Source organism: Rhinolophus sinicus, linkage group LG02 (assembly GCF_036562045.2).
Source record: "Rhinolophus sinicus isolate RSC01 linkage group LG02, ASM3656204v1, whole genome shotgun sequence".
In the NCBI taxonomy this organism is placed as follows: Eukaryota; Metazoa; Chordata; class Mammalia; order Chiroptera; family Rhinolophidae; genus Rhinolophus; species Rhinolophus sinicus.
The window spans coordinates 200,026,666-200,039,056 of NC_133752.1; the positions used below are offsets into that span (position 1 = coordinate 200,026,666).

Below are 12,391 nucleotides of genomic sequence, written 5' to 3' on the forward strand. Positions count from 1 at the left end.
CTGCAGAGAGGGTCAGTGGTCCCGGGAGACCAAAGCAGAGAGAAAGCGTCCGTCAGACACAGGACAAAACTATCAAAGGAAGACATTTTATTTTCAAGTTTCTGTGGAGATGTTACAATGGAGACTGAAAAGAAAAAACAATTAAAAATTTCAAACTACCACTTTAAAATAAAAATATGATTAGGTAAAATAATAAATAATGCCATCCCATGACAATTTTCAGATGAAGGTGTGTCATGTGACTCAAGCTGGCGAATCGAGCCGGCGGGGACCCTGGCCCTCACCAGCCCCCAGGCTGCCCACCCGACCAGCGTTCTAGTGATGCAGGAATGAAATGGCCACACCGTCCAAATCTTGACTTTATTTTTTAATATAAAAAATGCAATTTTGGAAACCCGCCCTACCTTTTCCCCTAACATAATGCTTTACCTCTTAAAAATAAAAATAAAGTACTAATTCTATATACATCACATGTACCATACAAAAACGTATCCAAAGTTTCTATTGCTACCAAAGTTCTAAATTAAAACAAGTTACAGAAAAGCCCCTGTTGTAAACAAAAGATGACAAGTTACAAAATCAAAGAACACACAGCCAGAGTCATTTACACAACCAACATACCCCGCTCCCAAAGCAAGTGGAACTTTTATGTGCCTGTATAAAAATGCATATCAATATACTTTTTCAAATTTATTTTTCATTATAAAGCAAGTGGATACACTTTCTACAATAAATAACCCGCTGACAGGCACCCCGTAGGCAGCCGGTGGCCGGGACAGGACAGCAACACCCGAGGGCACGCCCACCGGCTTCCGGGGGGCGGAGTGTTTTTGGTGATTTGCAGGCGATGCAAACGGCATAAATTTATTCTCCACCTCTTTCCACAAAGTACCATTCAAAATAATGTCATTTTCTTTCTTAAAATACACATTTGTCATTGTAAATTTACATCCCGTCTTATTAAATAAGTGGTACTCTGTGTAAAGAGTCTGATTTACAAAATTATTAAACATTCAAAAGTCTTTTAAAAAAAAGCTACGGATCAAAGAAAGTGACGCAAGCAGCACCCTCGGGTGTGACCTGTGAGGGACACAGTCGTGTCTGGAGGACGCACCGCCATCCAGAGCGCCCCGGCGGGGAGGGTTTCGTAGAAACTTGGAAACAAAACCTCCCCAACCTGGGGCAAAGAATTAAGAGAACCGCGCCTGAAACCAGAATAAGTTAGGTGCTGAAAATACAGACATGTACAGCGTAGCCACACGCACAGGCCGCCTGCGGGGCTCAGTCGATGTCACTAAGGTCGCTGGCCGGCTCGCCATGCACGCGGCTCAGGTGGCTCATGGCGCGGTCGAAGGCGACCCTGACGGCCTTGCGGATGCTCGAGTTCCGTCCCTCCATCATCTTCAGCTTGTCTATCGTCTCGTCAACGCCAAGGGGAACCATCTTGGACTTAGGGAGCCACTGCCTATTGGGAGGAGAAAGGTGGGGACGGTGAGACGTGCCTGCTCAGGGACTCCCACATGCTTCACACGCGAGCTAAGACGCCTCAGAACCCACTGAGTGACTAGGGGTCCAGGGTGGAACCGGGGCGCCTTGGGAGACCCCCAGGCAGCTAAGGCGGCCCTGGTCATCCTGGGGGCCGCGGGGCGGGGAGCGCAGCCCAGCTCTCCTGCCCACATTCGGGGGCCGGGGGCTCAGGGAGGCATGAAAACCAGGCTGTCACCTCCTCTCCTCCACAACGACTCTCAAGGGGCCACTGCGTCCTGGAGGCCCCACCAGCCTCCCACGCGTTTCTTATGTGGCCGCCAAGGGCCACACAGTGCAATGCACAAACCCAACCCAGCTGCACGTGCCCGTGCTGGCGGGTGCCCATGCGGCCGCCCCACATGGCTGGCTCCACAAGCACCCAACGGGCGCGTGGGCCCCGCACACCACACACCTCGGGCACAGACGGGCTGCAGTTCTGAGGTGCAGGACTTGTGCTGGGACCGCCTGCAGCCCTGAGCTCCAGCGCTCGGCACTGGCAAGTGCTGGGGGGCGGGCTCCCCAACTCCAGCAGGGCCTGGGGCCATCGGAGGCCAGTGAGGACCACGGGGCCCCACACACCTAAGAGACGCGACCCGGGGCCTGGCTGGCACAGCTCAGCGCTCGTCCCGTCCCGCGGGCCTGGCTGTGCGCACATCCCCAGAACTCCAGGCCGCATTCCTGCTCCCGACGGCAGGTGCAGGCACCGGTGACAGGCCAGGGGACCGCGCGGCCGACACTCACCAGCTCCTCTTGTTGTCGAAGAACAAGACGAGGAACAGCTTCTCGTCGGCCTTGGTCTGCATGTGCTCGCCCACCTTCAGCACGTCCAGTGGCGGCGCTGGGATGGTGACCCCATTGTGGTGGCCAGGCACACGTGGCATCTTCGGGTCGATAATCTGCCAGGAGACGACGCGTGGGTCACACACCTGAATGCTCGCACTGCGCCCCCGAGGGAGTCCTGGGCCCCAGCGTGAGGTGGCCTTGAAGGAGCCCCACCCACCCCAACACCCCGCACGCAGGCCTTGGGCAGGTGCCCACAGCTCTGGACCTGGGGGCACACGGCCTGGCCCCTCCCATTCGGCGGGGGAGCAGCACCCGGGCTCACCAAGGCTGGGTACGAAGGGTAGCCGCTGCACTTGGCCCAGACCACTCTCAGGGGCTCCAGGACAGAGGCCGCAGCATCAGCCGAAATCCACATGCTGTTCTGACCCACTTCTGCGGGGAGAGGAACGGACACACGAGAGTCATCAGCAGGACGGCACAGCGCCCACCACGGCGACGCTCAAGGCCACCCCAGCTGGCGGGAGTCGTCCCCACACAAAGCCCCATGGCATCAGGACCCCGTGGCATCAGGAGGGTCACTAGTGCGCCTGTGCCTGCCCCTGGCCCGAGTGCATCTGAGGGCCGGGTACCCTCTCGCCCCTCCCAGCTCAAGAACCTCTGACTGCCAGGTCCCCAACATCTCTCCCCTGCTCAGCCCCCCCATGCCAACCTCCAAGGAGGGGCCCCCAGTGCATCTCTGCAACCGACACCCCAAATTCAAAACCGCTGCCATGGCTCACTCCAAAGTGCCAGCTGTTCTGCCCCCACCCCCGCCCCACACCCACCCCCCAGGGGGCCTTTCCCAACTCTACTTTTAGCCCACCAAGTCCTGGTGACCGAGCGCCCACCAGTCCCCAGGCCACTCTGCACGTAGCCAAGGGTATCACCCACTCCGAGCCCTCCATGGCTGCCTCTCTCCTGGCCTCGGCCCCCACCTGACCCCCAGCCTCCTATGGATGCCAGCAGCCCTGCTGTCCGGTTTGCCTGCAAATCACAGCTGAGCCTAAACAAACGTCGGGCAGCCTCCTGTGTCTGGCACCCAGAAACTACGTGGAACAGACTGTCCCCCAAGACACGACAGCTGCAGACAGAACCATCACTCCCCCACGGACCCAGCAGTGGCTGCAAGGACCCCGCCTGCAGGCTTGTCTGCCCCGACACCCGCCTCGCTCCTGAGGGAGAAGAGGCAGCTGCAGCCTCCACCATGGGCACCCAGGGAACGGCATGACGCCTTCTAGATGTCTGGGCCGGGGCAGGGCCGGAGGCAGTGGCCTGAGCGGGACTCACCAGCCGCGATCCGGGCCGCCTTGGCGTAGTTCCCGCTCTCGATGCAGGAGATGAGCTCGCTGCGGTCCTCCAGCGTGTGCCTGCGCACCAGGGCAGGCTTGCCGCGGCCGCACTTGGGAGCACTAAAGCTTCAGGGGGAAAAGCGCAGTGGTCAGAAGTAGCCCGTCCCCACCGCTCCACCTGCGGGAGCAGCCGTGCCCCACAAGCCCGTGGATGCGGGGCCCTGGGCACAGAGTGGCCTGCCCTCTGCTCGCCACCATGCCAGTGAAGGCAAGACTTTGGGGGGAAAGTGTAAACCAACTACACATTCAAAAGCTGTTATTCGTTTTCATGTAGTTGTTTCCCATTTCCAGTTAAATTCTACAAAACCGATCAACATGGGCCATGGAAAGTACCCCAAGGTCAGAGTGCACCCTGGCCCGGGGGTGCCGAAGGCCAGTGGGGGGACGGGCGGGCGCCCACCTGGTGTCACAGAGAGGGCTGCTGATGGAGCAGATACTGGACTCGGAGACACAGCGACGCCGGGGGGTGGCCTTCCGGCCTGGGGCGCCATCCAGCTCCTGCTCGCTGCTTACACCCCCAAAGCCATTGGTGAGACCTGCAAAAGACACACAAGCTCCTGAGGTCGCTGGCCATAGTGACGGTCCTCTCTGCACCAGGTGTGCGCGCTGGGGCCCGTGGGCACAGTCAGAGGGCACCTCGGTTTCTATACCCCAACCTCAGCACCCAGCACAGGGCCGATGACATAGGGGCCACACAAACACGTGCGGAACAGAATTACAGAAAGTTCAAATCAAGCGAGTTCAGGGAACACCAGGGTAAAGACAACGCTCGTCTGAAAAAGGACAAAATGTTCAGGAGGCTCCACAAGGGCAAACAAAGGGTACCAGTCAGAGTCCCCGGTGGGTGGGTTCCACACAGCTGTCCCTCCGGGCCACGCCAGGGACGAGCCACGTCAGCAGGAGGCCCGCCCAGGGCGGGTGGAGCCACCTCGCTAAGGACAGGCACCACCAAGAGTGACTGCATGCAGTGGGGACTCAAGTGGGCACAGAAAGTCTGTGTCAGAAAAACCTTTCAAAAGCAAAGTATTGACGACAACCTCAAAGACACCGTGAAACGCTTTCAAACAGAAGCACCGAGACACCGACACACCGCGTCCCGCGGCGTGTGGGCCCCTCGGCACGAAGCCCGTGGGGAGGAGCCGTGGGCTCGGCCCACTGCACTCAGAGCGGCCAGCAGCCCAGCGAAACGCCACCACGTCATCTGTCTGACGAGTGCCTTAGTCAAGGCAAATCTCCTCCACAAGAGCCTGACTTCGTGCCCATCAACAGAGAAGGCACGCTCTCCAGAGTCCCTCCCACCAACATCAGGACTGCAGGAAACAGGGTGCAGACACCCCACTCGCAGCGGTGAGCGCAGCCCGTGTCCACTGCCATGGGCCCAGCCTGGCTCCTGCCAGTACGACAGCTGGAGCTGTGTACGTATATTTTTGCCCCAAAACGAATCCCATTCCAAATGTTTAAAAATTAAAACCCTTCTTTCCCATTTTTTTGAAGTGGGTGACCAGACTGCGGGGCTCTTTCATCTGCTTTCCAGGCACACCGTGTGCCACTCCACAGAAACTGCATTTTTCCCAAACTGAAGGTTTGTAAGGTTTGTGGCAACCCTGCGTCCACCTACTGCACCCTTCCCCCAGCAGCCTGTGATCATTCTGTGTCTGTGTCGCATTCTGGTAATTCTCACAATATTTCAAACCTTTTCATTATTGTATCGTTAAGTGTCAGTGATTCTGGGTGTTACTACTGTAATTGCTCGAGGTGCCACACACCGGCCCATGTAAGACGGTGAACTTAATGGATAAGTGTTGTGTGTTCTGACTGCCCCACCGACCAGCCGTTCCCCCGTCTCCCTCATCCTCCCTGTTCCCTGAGACACAACAATATGGGAAGGAGACCAGTGAATAACCCTACAATGGTCTCTGCGTGTTCACATGAAGTTGTAAGACTCTCACTTTAAGTCAAAAGCTGGAAATGACTAAACTCGGTGAGGAAGGCACGCAGAAAGCCGAAAGCCGAGATAGGTGAATGCTAGGCCAAAGAGCCAAGCTGAGAACACAAAGTTCTTGAAGGAAATTAACAACTACCCTAGTGAACACATGAGTGCTAAGAAAGCGAGACAGCCTATTGCTGACATGGAGAAGGTTTTAGGAGTCTGGGTAGAAGTTCAAACCAGCCACCACGTTCCCTTAGCCAAAGCCTCATCCAGAGCAAGGCCCGAATTCGCTTCAGTTCTGTGAAGGCTGACAGGTGAGGAGGCTGCAGAAGAAAAGTTTGTAGCTGGCAGAGGTTCGTTCATTAAGATTTAAGGCGAGAAGCCGTCTCCATAACATCAACCATGTGAGATGAAGTACCAAGCTATCCAGAAGGTCAAGTAAGAGAATTCATGAAGGTGGTTGCACTAAACAACAGGTTTTCAATGCAGGTCAACAGCCCAATATCGGAAGAAGGTGCCACCTGGGACTTTCATAGCTGGGGAGGCGAGTCCGTGCCTGGGTTCCAAGCTTCAGAGGACAGGCCGACTCTCCTGCTAGGGGCTCACGCAGCGGGTGACGTTAAGTTGAAGCCAGTGCTCACTTCCTGTTCTGAAAGTCCCAGGGCCCTTAGGAATTATCTAAATGGACTCTGCCTGTGCCCTGTAAATGGAACCACAAAGCCCGGATAGCAGCACATCTGTTTACAGCACAGGTCACCGAGTATGTTTAGTGTACAGTTGAGACCTACTGCTCAGAAGGAAAGGTTCCTTTCAAACTATGGCTGCTCAGTGACGATGCACCTGGTTACCCATGAGCCCTGGGGCGGCGGACATGAGGTGAGTGCTGCCAGGCCCGCTAACACGGCATCCACGCTGCAGCCCATGGATCCGGGAGCAGTTGTGATTTTCAGGTCCTATTATTTAAGACAGACATTCCATAAAGCCACAGCTGCCATGGACATGATTCCTCACGGATCTAAGCAAAGTTAACTGAAAATCTCCTGGAAAGGAGTCACCATTCTGGGTGCCATTACGAACACTCGCGACTCATGGGAAGAGGTCAAAACATGAGCAGGAGCTTGAAGAAGTGGATTCCGACCCCCATGGTGACTCTGAGGGGTTCACGACTCCAGTGGAGGTAGTCACTGCAGACACGGTGGAAACGGCAGAGAACCAGAACTGGGCGGCGGCCTGAAAGGGACTGAACTGCTGCCATCTCATGAGCGAACCTGGACAGAGGAGCTGCTTCTTACGGATGGGCAGAGCGATTCCATTCTGAGATGGACCCTACTCCTGGTGAAGCTGCTGGGAAGGTTGCTGACATGGCAACCAAGGACTCAGAACACGACATCACTTAGCTGAGACAGCAGTGCAGGGTGGCAGGGTCTGAGAGGAAGGACCGACTCGTGTCTATACAAGCTGTGCTGTGGGTAAAACGCTGTCACCCACTGGTGGCGAAAGGAAGGCTCCGTCGATGCGGCAGACTTCACAGGTGTCTTAGTTTAAGCAACCACCATGACCCCCCAGCCTTCAGCAGCCACCCCGACCAGCCAGCAGCCTCCCGCACCGAGGCCAACCCTCCCCTAACAAGACGACGGAGCCTCAACTCGCGGAGGCTCACATCACGGTTCTCATATTTTTAGCAGCAGAGTCTCTCTTCATTAAGGTGTGTAGCGTTTCTTTAGACACAATGCTACTACGCGCTTCACAGACGACAGCGGAGTGTCACCGTAACACTTGTATGCACTGGGAAACCGAAACATGCGGGACTTGCTTTACTGCGGTGGTCTGGAACTGAGCCCACGATACCCGAGGCATATCCCTATTACCTTTCTGTATTTTCTCAGCGAGTATAACTTACTTTTAAATGAGGGAGATGAATAAACCTTGATGGCAGCTAAGAAGTAAAAATGCAGAAACTAAACGGGGTTTTGCTGCTCCCTGAACAGACCAAAGCCACATGTTTTCCGCAAGTAAATTCATGAGACGTCTCGCTCCACTTCTGTTGGACTCAACACCACTGGCTTTAAGAAAAGTTGGTGTTTTTAATCTTAGAACTCATATTTATAAGCAACAACCCCAGACAGCGGGGGTGTTACACTCATTTCATGACCTGGACCTCTGTAAACATCTACCAAACCATGGTGAAAACGCTGGTGTCCCATTGTCCCCTGGACTAAAGAACCAACTCCAGCCCCACTCTCCAGCAGCTGGGGAAGCAGAAGGAGCAAAGGGACAGGCCAACACCCAGGGTCCCCAGGGCAACAGTTCTCAGGAGGGCGCAGGAGGCTTTGTCCTTGCAAACTGGGATCCCCAAGAGCAGAACGACACCCAACTCTGAGTCAGGCAAGTCAGAGACAGCTCGCCCAACCCAGACAGACGGGCAGATGGATGGACGGAGCCCATGATACAGGATCAGGGTCTGAGAGAAGGGGCCACAGTCACGCAGGCGCACACCCGGGCACAGCACCAGCGAGGCCACGAGGCTACCACCTGTGTCCTCAGGGGAAGCCCCGGACATAAGCCAGCCAGGTGGACACACCCTGTGGCAAGAGTGTGGGTGACAAGGACATGCAGTCACGAAGCCACTCCATACAGACTCGACACGGAGTTGAGGCGCAGCGGTTCGCGACGGCCTCGCCACACACCTCCGGGTCCTGTCTTTGCTCCTCCTTGCAAAGGAGCTGCCTGTACGCCTTTCCAGGCACAGCAGGAGCCGGCTGGGCCTCGGTGACGAGGCTCTGAAAAGCGGTAGGTGAGTCCCGCCACCTGGGACAGGTACACAGAAGCACCTGGGCAGAGCTGGAGCGAGGGACGGAGCGGGGTCAGCGTCTACAACTGGACCCTCCGGCAGGTGGTACCCGCTGAGGATACTGAGAGGAAGGGCAAGCGGCACCCACCAGAGCCACCTGGTGACGGGTGACTGAGGGAGGTGCCTGAGCAGAGTGGCGTCTGGGACAAAGGAGACCCGGCACCAGAACACAGGATACGGCCACACTCATGACACCCACTAGGCGACAATGCGCTTGGGGACACCACCAACCAGGTGACACTAAGGAGAAAAGATCAGATGTGGGGAAGCCTCAATCTGAGAAATGACAGAATGATCACATCTCCTTTCCATCTACGGACCAAGTTAGAAAACACACACAGCCAGAGTGACAGATATGCACTTACACAGTTTCTCATGTGTTACCCGTGAAATGTCGCTGAGCACCTGCTAAGTGGCACCGCAGACACGCCCTGTTGCCGAGGCTGCTGTGGCCAAAATAGGGCCCCACCACAGCAGAGCTGAGGGGCCACCCAGCCCTCAGGCGTGACCCTCCTCAGTGCTGGCAGGCGGGGGGGCACCTGTGCAAACCCTTCCTGCCAGTTGCAGCGCAGGGAGCCCACCAAGCCACCTTGGAGACCCTGCAAGGACATGAAATGACACTCGGTGGGGCAGGTTCTGGAGGTTGGCAGAGATGGGCCTGTGGGCCACCACAAACAGCAGGCGACCGCCAGCACCAGAGCCCTGTACCCCGCAAAGCGTCCTTTCCGCAACTATTCCATCACGAGGTGCTGTACAGACGCCGAGAGTAGCCGATGCGCTAGGAAGAGGCGGCGGCTCTCAGGAAAAGGGCGCAGCTCTCCGACACAGAAGCTGCGTCCCCCAGGCGCTCTGTCATGGCGTGCCAACACTTCTCAGGAGCCACATGCACACCCCCCCTCTGCTGAGACGTGACCCAGCCCAGCCCCCCTCCAGGTCACACCTGGGCCTCGTGCAGATGACACGGCCCATCAGCAGGGGCTCGCCCAGGCTGGCCTTTCAGTCTCAACAGCCCGCACTGCCTGGCGGAGAGAAGCCCCCGGTGCTCCCACAGGTGTGGCAGCCAAGGTCTGCACCCGCCATGCCCTCCCAGGGACTTGAAGAACCTTCTGGATGGCAGCCCAGCAAGAGGCTGCGCTCACTGCCATCCACGTGGGGCCACGCAGTGTGCACATAAGTGCTCGCCCTGAACAGGGTGTGATGGAACCAGCTTCAGGGACAGGCGGGCACGGCGACCCACCACCATACTGCACTCTGCCTCTGGGAGTGGTGGGTGTACCTGTTACTCTGTTTACACATTTTTATTTTTACTATTGGCAACAGAATTGCATTTTGTTTTTCAACGTTTCAATAAAAACACAACAAATAAGACCCCAACCACGCTGCTTGAGCCGCAGTCGAGACCAGCTCCAGGAAGACAAGCTGCAAGGAGGCAGACGGAGGCCGCACTGCCCACGGGCAAGGCTTCCGCTCCTGGCTGCAGGCGCTGGCGCCGTGACCACGGACAGGGCTGCCCTGCCCCATGACCCACAGGGACGACCAGGAGATGAAGGGGAGAAGTGAAGGAAGGGAGGCCAGGCAGAGGCCAGGATGCAGATGTGAAAAGCGGAGGGAGAGCTCAGTGTTTGCACCAGTTGTCCAGGCCGGCGCGGGGAGTGAGCCGAGTTCCTTCCAGAACCCCCATCACTTCAGGCCCAATTCTGTGCCTGGCAGCGGTGGGGTCAGAACCTGTCCCTATGAGTAGTCCATGGACACAGGAGGCTGTCTGTCCATCCACCAGGAGGGCAGAGGCGGGTCCCATGGTTCCTTCTGGGACGTCTAGCTCTGACTACTGGGGTAAAGGTCTCCTCCACACACTGCTGTTTAGAAAATGGCTGAGCTAATGCTCTGTCCTCGGAAGGAACTATGTAAAAAGCAGGGGCAGTGGTCCCTGAGCCCCCAAAAAATGCCGTTCAGCAGAGCTCCCACCCAAGCTGAGAGAAAAAGATCAGGGTCCAAGAGTGACTACCGATGTGTTAGTTACAAGGAGAGCCTGGAAAACAGCGAAAAGGTGGCTTAGTGTGACTGAGGCGGCCACAGACCAGCAAGGACACAGGGCTCCCTCTGTCCACCACTCAGGCCCCGCAGGTGGACAGGGACCACGCGGCAGGGTGGCCAGAGGGGAGACAAAAGTGCAGAAGCTCCGGCCTGACTGTTCATCGCTGAAAACAGATTAGCGGTCACAGGAGAAGGTTCCAGGGGACAGTGCGGCTCCGCGAGACCTTACAGCCGGAGGAGCAGGGCCGCGCAGCAGCGCCCGCCTGGCCCGGGGGCAGGCCTCAGAGGCCGCATGCCTGGACACGTGGCGGGGTGCCAGGCAGCCCCTGCGAAGCAACAGCACGGCCGGAGCGTCCGGGGCGCCCGGGAGCTCAGAGTACTTCCCGTCCTCAGACCGCGGAGGCTGCAGCTGGGAGCGAGAGGTCCCGGCGCGCACAGCCGCAGGCTCGGGGCGAAGCCAGAAACGGGCGCGGGGGCAACGTCGGCCGCCTGGCGCTCTGCCCAAGCGCTACTAAGGCTGCGGGCAGCGCAGCAGTGCGAGGCCCCAGGGCCACCCGCTGACTCTACTGCCACTCAGGAATAAGAAAGCCAGGACCTGCGTTGCAGTCCGGGTCACGGCGCATGCGTGGCTCCAGGTGCGTCCGCGCCCCAGGCCTGCGCAGCTCGCCTCCAAGACGCGCCACCGCAGCCTGCAAACCCTGTGCACCGACGCCAAGAGCGGGAGGACAGCCGCATCACTTTCTACAAGGGACGTCTGGTGAGTGCAAGGGGCCCCTGAAAGCCACGACCGCCAGGTAGGTGGAACCTCACCGATGGCTGGAGGCCCACAGGTAGGTGACACGTGCTGCAGACAGGGCGGTCGGAGGCTCTGGCATGGGTGGGCGCCCCAGACCAGGGAGCAGAACCGCCCTGGTGCCCACAACACAGTGCACTGGGACCTTCCGCCCACTGCTAACCGTGAGGACGCGTTACAACACGCAGAAAACAAGTCCCACTGAATCGGGCTCAGAAAGGCCGCAGTGCAGGGAAGGGAGTGCCGAAGCCCTGAACTAAGCCCACCTCCATCTTCACCTGAACCCCCGACACTGAGGAAGCTCTGCATTACAAAGACACAAAACTGGCTTTAGCAAATTATTAAAGAACTCCAACTTGACATCAGTCGATCGAAACAAAAGGACAGAGGTGGAAAATTTCTGTAAAATTAATCACGTGCAAAAGTTTCGCACAGGTTAAAATGAAATTACAAGGAATCACTGGCAGCAAAGAAAATGCACTTGAACTGCTTGGTGAAGTGGAGGAATGGGCTGAGTGTAGACCCTGGAACCACCTCCACACGGACACCAGCCCCCCGATGGACGGGGCGGGCAGCAGAGGCCCTACACCGGCCACCTGACCCTGCCCTGGCAGGGTCCCAGGACTGGGACCGGCTTGCTGCCACCCAGCCGCACGTCCTCATGGCTGAGATGAGAACCGCCCCGACAACCAGGGCAGCTAGAAGAGGCCAGCACACTTCTCCTTGTGCAGACAGAACAGAGGCACCAGTAAGAAACACAAGCCAAAGAAACACAAGACAGGCTTTGGCCCAAGACAAGAACCGGCAGGACAGACACGTTCAAACATAACTCCGGGGGAGTCGGAGACGGAACCCAGCATCCCAGAGGTATAGCCAGTGCTGAGCCACACGCAATGACAAACAGCCCTGCTAGTGTCACCAACACAAACAGTCCTGGGCTTTGGTCGGCACGGTGAAAACCAGGCGCAGTGGGAGCCCATGAACGCGGATGGCGGAAGGTACTTCAGGAACTTCTCAGCCAAGGACATTAACTGCAGCCATAAAAGCTTACTGGTAAAAGCGACATGTTCGAGTGTTTCTTTAGC

General features: G+C 57.3%; 1 protein-coding gene across 4 annotated transcripts in view; it reads right to left on the minus strand.

Moving 5' to 3' along the window:
* Positions 1-341: 341 nt before the first annotated feature.
* Positions 342-12,391, minus strand: part of BRD1 (bromodomain containing 1) — a 48,620-nt gene continuing 36,570 nt past the window's right edge. For all 4 annotated transcript variants that reach the window (XR_012494203.1, XM_074326605.1, XM_074326604.1 and 1 more), the window contains 5 exons: positions 4,099-4,234; positions 3,637-3,764; positions 2,633-2,742; positions 2,269-2,423; positions 342-1,465 (listed from right to left, as the gene is read on the minus strand). Coding sequence is in view for 3 of the 4 variants with exons in the window: in XM_074326605.1 (XP_074182706.1) it covers positions 1,282-1,465; positions 2,269-2,423; positions 2,633-2,742; positions 3,637-3,764; positions 4,099-4,234 (713 nt within the window). In the remaining variant the exon portion in view is untranslated. The remainder of the gene's footprint in view (positions 1,466-2,268; positions 2,424-2,632; positions 2,743-3,636; positions 3,765-4,098; positions 4,235-12,391) is intronic.